The sequence below is a fragment of the Mauremys mutica genome, chromosome 8, assembly GCF_020497125.1.
Source record: "Mauremys mutica isolate MM-2020 ecotype Southern chromosome 8, ASM2049712v1, whole genome shotgun sequence".
Classification (NCBI taxonomy): Eukaryota; Metazoa; Chordata; order Testudines; family Geoemydidae; genus Mauremys; species Mauremys mutica.
Genome location: NC_059079.1, coordinates 31,029,360 through 31,043,120, shown reverse-complemented (window position 1 = coordinate 31,043,120; position 13,761 = coordinate 31,029,360). Strand labels below are relative to the sequence as shown.

At 38.8% G+C, this 13,761-nt stretch overlaps 1 protein-coding gene across 1 annotated transcript in view; it reads left to right on the top strand.

The window, feature by feature from the left end:
* The window catches only part of LOC123375306, a 187,512-nt gene that overhangs the window by 20,663 nt on the left and 153,088 nt on the right, over positions 1-13,761 (top strand). The window contains exon 2 of the mRNA XM_045026068.1: positions 5,685-5,806. Within this exon, the coding sequence (XP_044882003.1) occupies positions 5,685-5,806 (122 nt within the window). The remainder of the gene's footprint in view (positions 1-5,684; positions 5,807-13,761) is intronic.

Below are 13,761 nucleotides of genomic sequence, written 5' to 3'. Positions count from 1 at the left end.
CCTGGCCCTCAATTGGCCGTTCCAGCAGCCCCTCTGATTGGTTGCTTCCTTGCAACCACTCTAGGCTACTTGGAGGACCTCTCCATCACGCCTTTCCTGGGCTGGACGTGACAGAACCCTGAGGCCTCCAGCAGGGGACCTTTGGGCCTAGTCCACCCCATCACAAGGTGATTTTCCATTTGAGACCCAAATTTTTCCCTCCGTACACATACTAATAATTTTCTCACCTTTGGGGCCCAGTTCAGTGACAGCCTTTTCACCACCTTTAATGTGATTTCAGTTGGACCCTAATATCCAGGGCCGGCTCCAGGCACCAGCTTAGCAAGAAGGTGCTTGGGGCGGCCACTTCGGAGAGGAGCAGCATGTCCAGCTATTCGGCGACAATTTGGCGGAGGGTCCCTCACTCCCGGTTGGAACGAAGGACCTCCCGCTGAATTGCCGCAGATCGCAATCATGGCTTTTTTTTTTTTATTGCTGCTTTGGGCAGCAAAACCCCTGGAGCCGGCCCTGTTAATACCTCACCTTAGTAGTATTAGAACTGTTAAATTATTAAGTGGAGACTGTAGATCATAATAGGCCAGATTCTCAACTGGTGTAAATCTGTGTAACTCCACTGATGTCAGAGGAGCTACATCAATTTATGCTAGCTAAGGACCTGGCCCTATAGGTTTAGATACTTAAAAAGGATTTTGAAGTGATGTAAATTCCCTAGTCTCCTATTTACCATCAGCACCATCACATTTAGGGAAATTTGCATCCAGATCCAAACTTTGCAGTTCAAATCCTCATCTAATTTCAGACACAGCCCATGACCCAAACGGGAGCCATTGCAGGTTGAGAACTATAATCTGGGATCCGATTTAAATTGGCAAAAGTCAATAAATTATGGTATCAGGCCAATTACTAGGCCCTGTCCTACATTCCTAACTCATACAAACATTTTTTGAAATCAGTAGGGGTCTCCCCGGTGTCAATGGGAGGTTTTCCTGAGTAAGGACTTGACTTTATTTCAGTGTTCAGCTTGTATGATATCGAGACCACTACAGCAATGCGCTTATGCACCATGGGGTGAAATATGGATGGAATAGCAGCCTTAATTCTGAATTTCTTGGCTTGTCAGTTCATTTTATATATCATTAAATTGTATTGTGAAGGCTTTAGCCACATGAGTCCCATTAGAGTCACTGGACCATATTCTCAGCTGGTGTAAATCGGTGCTACACCATTAAAGTAAATAGAACGCTGCTGATTTTCATGAGCTGAGGATCCGGCCCATTAGGAGTGAGGTGGCTATAAAACCTTACATAGCACTTTGGAAGTGATACCCCTTCAGTGCTGCTGCAATGTAGTTTTTATGATATTTATGAGAAACCCACTTCCGTGTGGCTCAAAAGCACTAACTAACTCCCATCAACTTTATTCGCACTCCATAACTATTAATACTAATAATAACTAATGTTCTAAGTTATTGCTATCCTCTGCATCTCCCAGTGTGTGTTTGTCTGATTTTTTGCCTGTTTCTTAGATTGTAACTGTATTTGTCTTGTTCTGTATATGTACACAAACATACAGAGAACGTTATTAGCAGGGATTGTCTTGTACAGTGCAATATCCATGCTTAACATATCCTGTTCTCTATATGTGTGTGTTTAATACATGGAATACATTATTAGTGGGGGCTCTTTATTTGTCTTGTGTGACAGGTGTAATCCAGGTGCTTAATAAATACACACATGGATAAAATTAAATTCTAAATGTCTTGAAACACCTTCCTTTTTCACTTGGTAACTAATGAAATTATTCTTAGGCAAGAACATATTGTGTTAGCAGTTCCAGTGTCTAGACTGAACTCCACTGCACTATGGGCTGTGCCAATGATTTGGCATAAACAGTTGAGGTCGTTTTTTCTGACAGGCAAGTCATTGGAAAGTGTGTTGCAACAATTTCCTTTCAATTACCTTCTTGCTGTGGAGGGTGGGGATTCATACTTGGTGAGATGTGGCAGTAAGTGTGCATGTGCTTTTCTGTTATATGCTGGCTAGATCTTTGGTAAGCATAGGAAGAATATAGAGACATCCATTTTTCCAGCTGCACAAATAATGGCAACACTGATCTGTGTTCTAGCAATTTTCTTTTAATATTCCATGGTAATATTGGAAAAATCTACCCCAACCAAAATGCAAATTTCATTTGGTATGTGTCTCCATTTGACAAGTAAAATGTGCGGATGGTCCAGAATGTGAGACAGTCTCACTAAACATACTGCATATACACCCCACTACAGTTTCAAAATACATAATGGCATTCTGGGTTGGAAGCTGTATAACCCATCTACAGCTGTTCACTTACCATGTGTAGCTAGTGGTTTGGATGTAATATATATATTTTTTAATCCATGAAGGGCCAGATTTTCAGACTGGCTCTTAGGAAGAAGGAGGGAAAGAGTGGGAAGTCAAGAAAAGATGAGGAACTTTTTAGTACGGCGTGTGTGGCGATAATATCCAGACATGTCACCACATTAATTCCACAATGCATACTTCTTCTAGTAGCCATGACACTGGGAAATTTATTTACTCATATAGCTTCCTGTGTTGCTCAGCAATGTAGTGTCTGACTGCCTAAGGGAAACCAGTAGAAGCTTCAGATTGTACTGTGCCTCAGTTCCGGTGAATAAAAGCTAAGTAGCATGCATCATCCAATCTGAACATTCCCCCTATTGTTTCTAATGGGTCATTGCAGATCCAGTCAGGACTGAAGCTCAGGCTTTAGACATCTTGCAAGATTGCATGAAGAAAGCATGGAGCACATCCAGAGCCCAGTGATGTTGGCTTTTGGGCCCCTGACCATGGCCTGTTTAGTTACTGATGCTCTGGCTAAAAACAGCAATAGGAAAAGGCATAATTTAATCTTTGGAGAGCTGTTTGGAGAATGGAGGCTAGGGAGACTTGCTTTATAGAGCAATATCCCTCTTCTTTGAAATCTGTACAATTATAAAAAACTGGTCATTGTCTGCCCTTTTTGCATCTGTATTCAGACACAGGTTCATGGTATGCTAACTAAACCAGCATAACTTCTCTTAATTTTTTGTATATATATTTTTAGTCATTGCATTTTAGACCATAATTCTCACCTAACTTGTTAAACTTTCATTAGGTACTGGGTGCCAAATTCAGGGGTGATGTGTAATTTGGACTCTGTGTGCCTTACTCAAGTTGGGAGGTGTCTGAGCATGGTGATGAACAGATATGAATCTAGAACATATTTAAATTTGAGTAAAATGCACACTAAGGGGGTAAATGACTTTAACTTGGACTCTCTCTAGATTTTAAATTAGAGCTAATTAAAATCACCTATAAATTCTTGAAAGCCTAGTCCATAGTTGTTCTATACTAATACTTAGGACTAAGGATAGAAAAGGGTCCAGGTGGCCTGCGCAAAGGGTAAAAGGAATTCTTACTCCCTCTTTCTTCCTCAGGATCAATGGCCAAGTCTTGGGCCACTTAGGAATTTTTCTCTTAATTGGGTTGCTCATTCCTACTCTTGTTTAAATTCACCCCAGGGATAAATACAGAGTTAGTTTTTCCTTCCTAGATATGGATATATAGCTCAAAAATATACAGGAAGATCAGAGAGGAGATGCTTTTCCAAAGGGTGGCATGCAATGTAAAAAGAGGAGGGAACTAGTCCCAGTGAGAATGTAACATATATCCTCATCTCTATAAGTTTTTGAGAACTTAGAAAATTGTAAGTGCAAGTCAAAAGTACTGTATATTCCCAGGCAGCTTTAATTTGCATGACCAGCATGGTACTATAGATATTGGACACCTTGCAGCATTATTTGGGTCACATTTAACTGTTCTTGAACAATTGATCCTCTGTATTAGGCATAAACAGGCTTTTTATCAGATATCAGGTGTCATGACTTCGCTTTTCACTACATTTTCTTTGATAAACATCTATTCATTGTGGAGACAAGGTGTGTGAGTAATATCATTTATTGGAACAACTTCAGTTAGTGAAAGAGACAAGCTTTTGAACAAACCACATGTATTCATTGTGACCATTGCAAGGAAAGTTCCGCTTGCTAATAGTGTCTGAGTTTCCCCGTGCATTCCCTATTGCATGTAAGTATAGGGGCTTATTCTGCACTTCTCTCATGTTTCTTTTTTTCACAAATGATTGTTCTTTAAATGCCAAATTGCCCTCAGATGTGTACATCTGGGAAGCCACTGAGAGTTGGGTGCTTACGTCTGAGCCAAAAATGTGGCCCTCAGATGCCAGCACTGTAGTACAACTCATAATGTCTGTTGCGCTTTTCTAAAAGGTGTTTGAGTAGATTGACATTGATTATCCTCATTTTGTCACATAAATCCTTTGCCCCACTGCCCGTGGAGCAGCAACAGGGGATATGAGGGACAGTTATTTTTCAGAAACCAGAAAAGGCAAAATGATGAGCAGCTTTCAGTGCAGATAGAGATGGCAGGGGACTTTTATCCAAGTATTTCCTGTGTGATATCCACTGGGGTTTTTCTTTGTGATACATTACATGTTAAGAATTGTTTTGTTCCCTTTTGTTTCTGGAAAAGAGATCCCTTTCCCAGTGTTCAAAATCTTTATTTAAATAGCATCAAGCAAATCTGCTTCAGAAGCTAGTGCCTGAGTATGTAAGTATACTTGCATTTTGGATATTTTTTAGCAGAATTCCATGAAGCCATTGCATCCATTGCCAAATAGAAGAGATGCAGTTTAAAAAAACAAAAAAGCTGGCTTACACAAAGAAAGCTTTAAAAAGCCATCAGCGTATACTAGCATACTTTATTTAATCATCCTGTCATTAAAACTATGCTTTGCAGCAGAATTCGAAACTGTAACATACTTCGAAGAAAGTCATAAAGAGCCAGACTTCCAAAATTAAATTAAAATGGCAGGTGTAATTTTGTGTGCATTTGGATTGCACAGGTTTATACACCTAAGATTGTGCATGTGCAAAAAATAGTTTATGTTAGCAAATGCAGGAGGCATGCACAAATCCAAGTTTTTGTGGGTGCAAAAGCTTGAATGTGAAAAACTGAGGATCAAATTCTCTGCTAATGTAACTGACCACACTCTGCTGACATCAACAGAGCCAATTTGTGCCAGCTAAAGATTTGATTGGTTGGGTGCAAAAACTTAAGCACAGTAAAGGCTTGATCACAGTAAGGGCTGAGCACTCCTAAGAAGTGTTAGACACTCAACTCCCAGGGATGTCAATGCAAGTTTCAGACCTCAGCATTTACAGGACTGAACTCTAAATTACCTCTAAACTCTAAATTCAATATCAGAGGCTGCGTTTGATGCACCTTCGAAAATTAGGCCCAAAATGTTCATTCTTTTTTAAAACAAAAAGCACTAAGATGCACAGTGCACATTCTTTATAAGGGAGTTTCATGGGACAGAAATGTATTTTTCCTGACTGCCTTTAAGGACCCTTTTGAACACATTATCTCCACAACGTTCCTTAAATTTGACTGTTTAAAATAGAATAAGTTGGAAAACTCCCTTCAATGTGTTTTCAATTGTAGACAATGGCACTTTCATCCAACAATTTTGAGGAGATAACTTTTAATTGCAATAATAAGAACCACATGGGCTATGATTGATGCAAACCTGATGTGTTCTCTTACTTTATTAATCTTTTTAATTAGAGTCAAAAGAATGCTTTATCTGTCGAGAAGGAGACGAGATGGGTCGTGACGCTCTGCTGCACTTCTGTGACTGCAAAAACCTGATTGCTCACCAGAAGTGTGTGTTAACCTGGATACAAAAGGTGAGGGAACTAATGCAGAATATTCTCTTCCATCTTGTACTGTGCAGAGTGAAAGACAATCTACCATATGTTGGTGTACTGTTATGATGAGCTTCCATTGGTTTTATTTGTGTTCTATAAACCTTTTACAAACATATGGTTACAACCTCAAGTTGGGGGCGAGAAAAGGAGGTGTCATTTTAAAACCTCCAGATGTCAGAGCACTTACGGACCAAGGACCCAGTCCCACAAGATAATGAGAAAATCCTGTAAGGTGCTGTGTACCTCTGTTCCCATTAGTTTCAGCAGGAGTTGAAGGTGTTCAGTTCCTCACAGCACCTTGTAAGATCAGATCCCAAGTGGCAACAGTTTGAAGCCATTATAATTTTGTATGTTGTGGACTACACAATAAGAGCGAGATGCTGACTTGGAGGGGTTTCCACAACTCTTGTTTAATTTGAAGTAGATATGGTTAATATTTTATATCAGAACTGGTTAATGTGTTCACAAGCCTGGAACATATGAAGGGTTTGGGTTCAGTTTTCCCCATGGTTAAAACAATTGCAAGCTAATAGGTAAGGTTTAGGTTTCATATATTTACTTAGGGCTTCCTGGCTTGCCAGAATTGTGAGCAGGACTAGTAGCCACATTGGAAAACATCATGTGACTTTTCCCATTTATTATAATTGTTCTTTATCATTCTTGATTTCATTAGTATATTTTTTTCTGTTGTGATAATAGTGTATAACTAGGCACCAAACCAAAAAGCAAAGGCAAGACCTCTGTCTCAAAAAGCTTACATTCTAAAAGTATTACATATCAGGGCTTTGCGCAGAGAGGCATAAAGTGACAAAGTGTGGGTTAAATAGAGGGGAAAAAGTACAGGAAACGTATAAACTTAAGATCTTGAAAGGAGACCCAAAGCTACTGAGTTATACCTAGTTTTTGTGGTCAAAGCCACACATTTTGCATATTTTGATACAAAGCCCATAAATTAGCCTAAGTCAGCACAATAAATTAGTGAACCTTGGCAAAATGTTTTGCAAACCTGGACTCTATTTCTCATTTGTAATGAAACAAAAGAGCAAGCAGTTTTCAGACTTTTGGAGTTGTGTGAACGTTTTGCACAGCTCTAGCAACAACATATAAATTACATGGATTTCAGCCAGTGTTTTGGCTTGGTATTTTGTGCTAGAATGTTAGTACGTTGACTTTGGGTCTGACCCAAGGCCTTTGAAGTAAGTGAGAGTCTTTAGACTTCATTGGGCTTTGGATCAGGTCTCCTGTTGTAAGGTGCTTTCTGGTGCCAAAGTAGGGAAGAGGGATGTTCTGTTGCCTGTATTAGTTGAAGGAAGGCAATGCAGAGAAAAATGAACTGTTAAAGAAATACTTGCCAGATATTTGTGTTCTGTTCCCCCTCAAAGTAAATAAATACAAAGAAAATACAATGGACTGGGTTTGGTTTGGGGGGTGGGCACGGACTAGCCTGTTATTTCTTTTAACATCAAGAGCCTGATACTTAAAAGGCTGCCAATATAATTGGCTCCATCTTTGCAACTACAATTAATTGCAGGCTGAAAATTACAAGTGCAATTAGTTGTTGGTGCAAATGCTAATACATCTGCCTCCCTGATTATGGGCTGGTCTTGAGAGGAGCTGAGCATCACTTCAATGGGAGCTGCTGATGCTCAGCACTTTTTGGGATTAGGCTCTATGTCTGCAAGTTAGGTAATAAGATTGCTTAAATGCTAATATATGCAGCTGGAAAACTGGAAGATAAGTTGAGACCATTGTAAAAATTTGGTCTTTTTATTAAGTTTACTGACTAAATTGCTATTTTTAGTCAAGCCAGTTCAGGAACCCCTAGCAAAAATAACTCAGAACACAGAGTATCAGAGGGTAGCCGTGTTAGTCTGTATCCACAAAAACAAAGAGGAGTCCGGTGGCACCTTAAAGACTAACAGATTTATTTGGGCATAAGCTTTCATGGGTAAAAAAACATCTGAAGAAAAAAATCTGCATCTGAAGAAGTGTTTTTTTTACTGACGGAACCTTATGCCCAAATAAATCTGTTAGTCTTTAAGGTTCCACCGGACTCCTCGTATTTTTTAGAACACACAACTCCCTAGAACCACTCTTTAATGTAACAAGAGTGGTGCTAGGGAGTTAAAATATCCAGAAAGCCTGCATTTGTTTCAATCTGTCATACTCAGCATGGGGATGTATGGTGAAAGCATTGAGGGGGTTATTGTATCCTGGGATTCCTAGAAGGGTGCCCTGGCAAACATTACTACACACATGTTTGTCATATCTAAATTATTAAGCAATTGAATTTAGCAGTAATGACTATGAATTAACCATCTGTCAAAGATAAGAAATGTCTACTTTAACCCACAGGCTGCCATAGATGCCTTTATATGGTGCCCACAACATTCCTTTGGTTGCCAAAATGGAAAGTGGCAGCAGCACAAAAGTTAACTGAGGGGGATACATTCCCTTCCCCGTTCTGAGAAATGATTTGCTAGATTGTTTCAGCCAAGCTTTAGCAATAGACTAGAAGTCTTTTCTGCAGATTGTTTTGATTGTGAGAAGGAATGACGTCTTTAGATTGCAAATCATTTGGAATATTTTTCCCTTTCTAAGAATCAGGGGAGTTGATTTTTAATGTTACTTGAGATGTGATATATGTTGTCTAGAAGGTTCAGAATTTCTGAGGCCTACTGGGCCCTCAGTATAAATTTTCCTTTCCTTCATTTCCTTCCTTGTCTAAATGAGGCAACTAGGCCTTTTAAAAGTAGGGTATCAGCACCTCCAAACAACGTTGGAGCAGTCTGATACCACTTGAGTATTGTGGATATTTACTTGCCCATCTTGTTACTTCACCAAATCGGGAAGTTGAATTGCATACTCAATACCAGAGCAAAATTTCCACAGAAATGAATGGAACAATTCATCCTAAAATAGGCAGCAACCACTAGTCGATGACATCAAGTCATTCATTAATTATATATAATTATTTTTACTCTCTGCTTTTTACTCTAGGGTAACTTGCCTCCTTACACCTATTCTTTAACCTATGTTCTTTCATTCAGAACCTTCCTTAAGCTTTTTCTACATACATTACTAAAAAAAAAAAAACTAATTGTGTCACAGATAAACTATGCACTCTGAGTTGAATGGCTTGTGTATACACAATTGCTAGCTCTGGTAAAAAGAAAATGGGAAAACTTTTTTATTGATATTTTCAACAAAGTTTCCCATGTTTTGTCAGAACAGTTTTATCGTGACTTGCACAATTATTTTTTAATCTATTTAGACAGTAAATGCCAGTAGAAATGATAGAAATACACTTGGTTCTGAGGTAGTTAGGCATCTTTGTTCCTACAATCAAGATTTTTTTACATTTTCCCATCCTCTAGCAAAATAATCAGGCGTGCTTTAAGACTTTTTTTGTCTTTCCAGCTTATGTGAACTTCCTTATAAAATTTCAGAATATTTAACAAATTTCTCTTGGCAGGAAAAATAAAAGCAAGAGCTTTAAGTGGCTGCTGTATCTAAAATTGTTTAAGTGTTTCTGCGTTCCCTGAAAGTACAGCAGGTTGTTTACTTATTGCTAATACCTAAAATAATTACATTTTTCACACATGTCTCTTGCAATACCAAAATATAGGTACAAGACCTGATCATCAGCCGCACTGAGGAGAAAAAGTGGGAAGGTTTCTCTCTTTTCTCCCAGTTGTGAGGCTGCCAGGGTCTGAAACAGACTTCAGTAACTTAGAGGAGTTACTTGGCTGCTCCAAGTTATGCCAGCTAGAGTGGCCACATAAATTGCCACTCTGTATGTCTTTATTGGAGGAATCCTCAATTGCCTGTTTGAGATAATGAAGGCCCTTTTGCACAGCTGGAGCAAGGTTGAGGATCTAGCCCAGGGTCAGAAAACAGGATGAAGCAGCTAAGACTTCTCATAAAAATTCTCTTCTCCTATGTTGAATCTCTGTTTTGTGGCTACTCAAGAGGAATTGTGTGTCTGCATTTATTTATCTAGATAATTGTCCAGAAGATCCTTCTTCAAGTTCAGATCAGATTTTCTTTTTTCGTTCATCTCACATTTACAGGGCTGCTTTTCTGCTGCTCCATGACAAAGCTGCGATAGAACATGTGGACAGTGTAAAAAGAAAGATAACTTTTCCTCCCTAGTTTGTAGTGAGTTTAGGGGGATCATGTTGCTAGTATTTTAAAGATGTCCCATATTTGGTACATAAAGTCAGTATAGGGGGGATGTTGTTATGTATTTCTGCAGTAGCAGCAAAGAATCCTGTGGCACCTTATAGACTAACAGACGTTTTGCAGCATGAGCTTTCGTGGGTGAATACCCACTTCTTCGGATGCAAGTCTTGCATCCGAAGAAGTGGGTATTCACCCACGAAAGCTCATGCTGCAAAACGTCTGTTAGTCTATAAGGTGCCACAGGATTCTTTGCTGCTTCTACAGAACCAGACTAACACGGCTACCCCTCTGATACTATTTCTGCAGTATTCACGTAATGGATCCTACACTGTGATACCAGTATAGGATTTTGTACTCTGTATGATTTTTGTGCCAAAAATATTGTATGATGCAGTTCCTTTAAAAATAACCTTTCCTTGTATTTTTTCCTACAGTCGTCCTTCTATTTCCTTGAAATGTAGGTGGTCACCATAAGTTAACAACATTCTTTCTACTCTCCCTACATCTGCTATGTGTTATCTGGTACTCACCTCTGACCCTGATATTCAACACAAGAATAAGAAGAACTGCATCCTATTCAGCTGGCTGCTTGCACTTTAACTCCAAATGATCGGTGGCTGTTGAATTAGCATGTGCCAGGAGCAGAAATTGCTGAGGCAGCGTCAGGGCTATTCAAACAGAGCTCTTCCATCTTCTTTTACATTTGGGATAATTAAGCAGGCCTCCAGGAATAAGCATGTCAGCAGAGTATATTTTTAGGGGAAAACTGAAATAAAACAAGTCTAATATTGACTTATAACAGGAAGAAATTTGACAACAAAATATTTGTTTTTCTTACCTACTGAGTCAGTACATTGTACATCTACATAGAGAATCTGTATCATTCCCTCTGTTTGTTTCTCAGACTTTTTGTTCTTTCTTCTTCCTTTGATTGGTGAGGTGTGAGGGAGTAGCCTCTTACAGTCCAATAATCCTCAAACCCACAATCCCACAATTTAAATTATGGCTCTAGTCGTACAGTGCTATTTGCTGAACAATGTGGTTGACCTATGTGATAATTTCCAACATCCTGTAGTGTTCTACAAGACCCTCAAACTCTCTTCTGCCATATTTGATTCCCTCTGCAGCTGCTTTTGAAGTATTAAAATGCAGATTTGAGAACTGGCAGTGAGGCAAGGAGTGTATCTTACTGACTGTTTATGGTTGCCAAAACATGTCTATCCCTTGGTGGTTGACAGTAAAGCATATGGTATTTATACAGGTCCCAAGTGCAAGAGCTCATTGTACCAATGAGTCTGCCACAATTTTAAAATAATGAACTCACACCAGGAAAAGCTGTTCTGATGGTGATAGATCAGTGCATCTAGGTACAAGGCCATCATCTGGGCTACAAATGTGAGAATACTCGTGACTCAGATTTTTTTCTTAAATGACTGTGCTTCTTCACTTGCCAAGTACATATCTTTATGCATATCTGTATTTATATTTCACACCATTGACCAGGGAACTATAGGTGCTGAAGATGCTAATTATATAATTACAAGAGTATAGTAAAACCACATGAAGGATGATGAGGAAAAACTCAGTAGAACTCATGTTAGGAAATAAAAATCCACGTATGACTTTTAGACTGCAAGCTCCCCATTCTGAGTACAGTGCCAGCTAGTCAAAGATGAATTCAGATGACACTGTGAAGGGGATCTATTTTCCTGTTCCCAGTGTGTGCATGTATATATATGTATGTTTACAGTAGGCAGTTTTTTATTTTACCAGCAGGTTAAGATACAATTCTTAAACAGGTGAGCATCTCACCCAAAATCAGGTTTTTTTTTTGAGAAGGGGCATACTGAAACAACAAGGTTAGTAAAGAATTTTAGAGGTGTTATAAAGGACTGAGTTTGCACCGTGTTAAAAGTCATGAAAAAATCTATCTTTTGGCTCCCTCCTGACTCTGCCTATTTTAATAAGTGGTTTGGTTAATTTGAAAAGTAGTTCCCTGAGTAAGAGACTTGGGTTTCGGGCATCGCATCAAAATTGTATGTGCTTAGGAAACACTCCTGAAGAGTGTGTGGGCTTGGGGCCTGGCTTTTTTTTCTTCTTCGGAGATTGGAAATTATTTGTGGTGGAATTCTTCTTGTTATGAGTTATTTTTTTACAACTGTTAAATAAATAAATACTATGGGCTGATTCAGCCCCAGGTAGCCTGCATTCACTTTTTCTTTCTTATCAGAAAGAGTGTTGCAAGTACCCAAATACAATCATTGTTCCATTTGTTTGTCATGCCCTTTTTTGACTATGGGTTACTCAGTGGATGTCTAAAATTATCCTTAACCACATTTTATAAAGCCCAGAACTGTAATCCTAAAATAATTATCTTGGTAAGTGCTTCTCAGTTGCCACCAGGCAATAACTGCATCCCTGTCCTCTTAAAAGGAGTTTAAAATGAAGACACAAATTTCATATTCTTATTTAATTTTGTTGAGAGTAAACTAAGAAAATAATATTTTAAATAATTGCATTCGGGCCCCTGTGAGATATCAGCATAATTTTACGTAAGATACCTTTATTTAATATGCATTTATTGATTAATAAAGAAACATATTCTGTTTGTAAACCAAATGATTGGTCCAGTGGCACAAAACAATAATGCAATGAAGCCTCTAATTCATTAAATTGGAATATAGGGATTGAATTACTAATTTATGTTGGTTTTAATATCATGTTATAAATTATACTATTCTAAAATGTAGGAGGAAATATTCCCCATGATGGTGGTTACCTACAGTTCCAACTAGTAAGGTTATATATGACTCCAGGGAGATGAAGTAGGAGGAGGCACTGGAGATTTTGCAGACTGACATGGTTCCCCAGGAATTTAGTGTAGTGTGTGTTGCAGTAGCCACAACTTTAAAAATCAACCAATTTTTTAAAAACACTGAAAGTTTTGTACAGTAGTCATTGTTAGAAACATGTAGATATTGGAATACTGGCCTGTGAGATAACTGAACAAGAAAGTCAAGTATTAGAAAAAATTAACAGGGAGAGAGAGAGAGACTTCATAAATCTTAAGTGGTTTCAGTTCATTTCTGTCCATCTTAGCGTTTTATTCAGGAAAAACATGCCTTAAAACCCTCATCTTCAGTATTTCACAGACTGCTGTTCACGTCTCCCCTTTTGTGGTCTTTTTAGCTAAAGAGTCCCCTGCTTAAATGCCTCAGAAGCTGCTTGGAGAAACCAACAGAAAGTCCACTTGAACGCACACTAGATTATCTCCAAAGGTTCCGTATTGCTCTTGGGTCTCCGCTCCCTAGTGAGAGACAGGCTGGAACTCCCTAGATCTCAGGCTGGAACTCAGACTTCAGCCCTGTGAGACACAGGCAAACCAATTTCCTTCTGAGAACTGCCAGGGTCTCCAGTGCGCCACTCTTTCAAAAACCTTCTGTTTGTTTGTTACTGATGTACAAGGAGAAGCTTCCTGAGTAACAGGAATATTTAAGGGAATCCTTTCTCAGATCCACTGGCAGTTAGTCATTTAAGTGATCTAAGGGGGAATGTGAGGTGGTCTTCCCCTTTGTTAGATCACTCATCACTCCTAAGCCTTCTTTTGGGGCTCCACTTCAGAAATCAGTCATGAATGTTCTATTATTGGACAGCGATTACATGCAATAAGGCAAAATTTGCAAGGTTTTAAGGGTGGTCACACTAATATTCAAAGAGATGAACATCTCCAATATAAATACTACAAATGG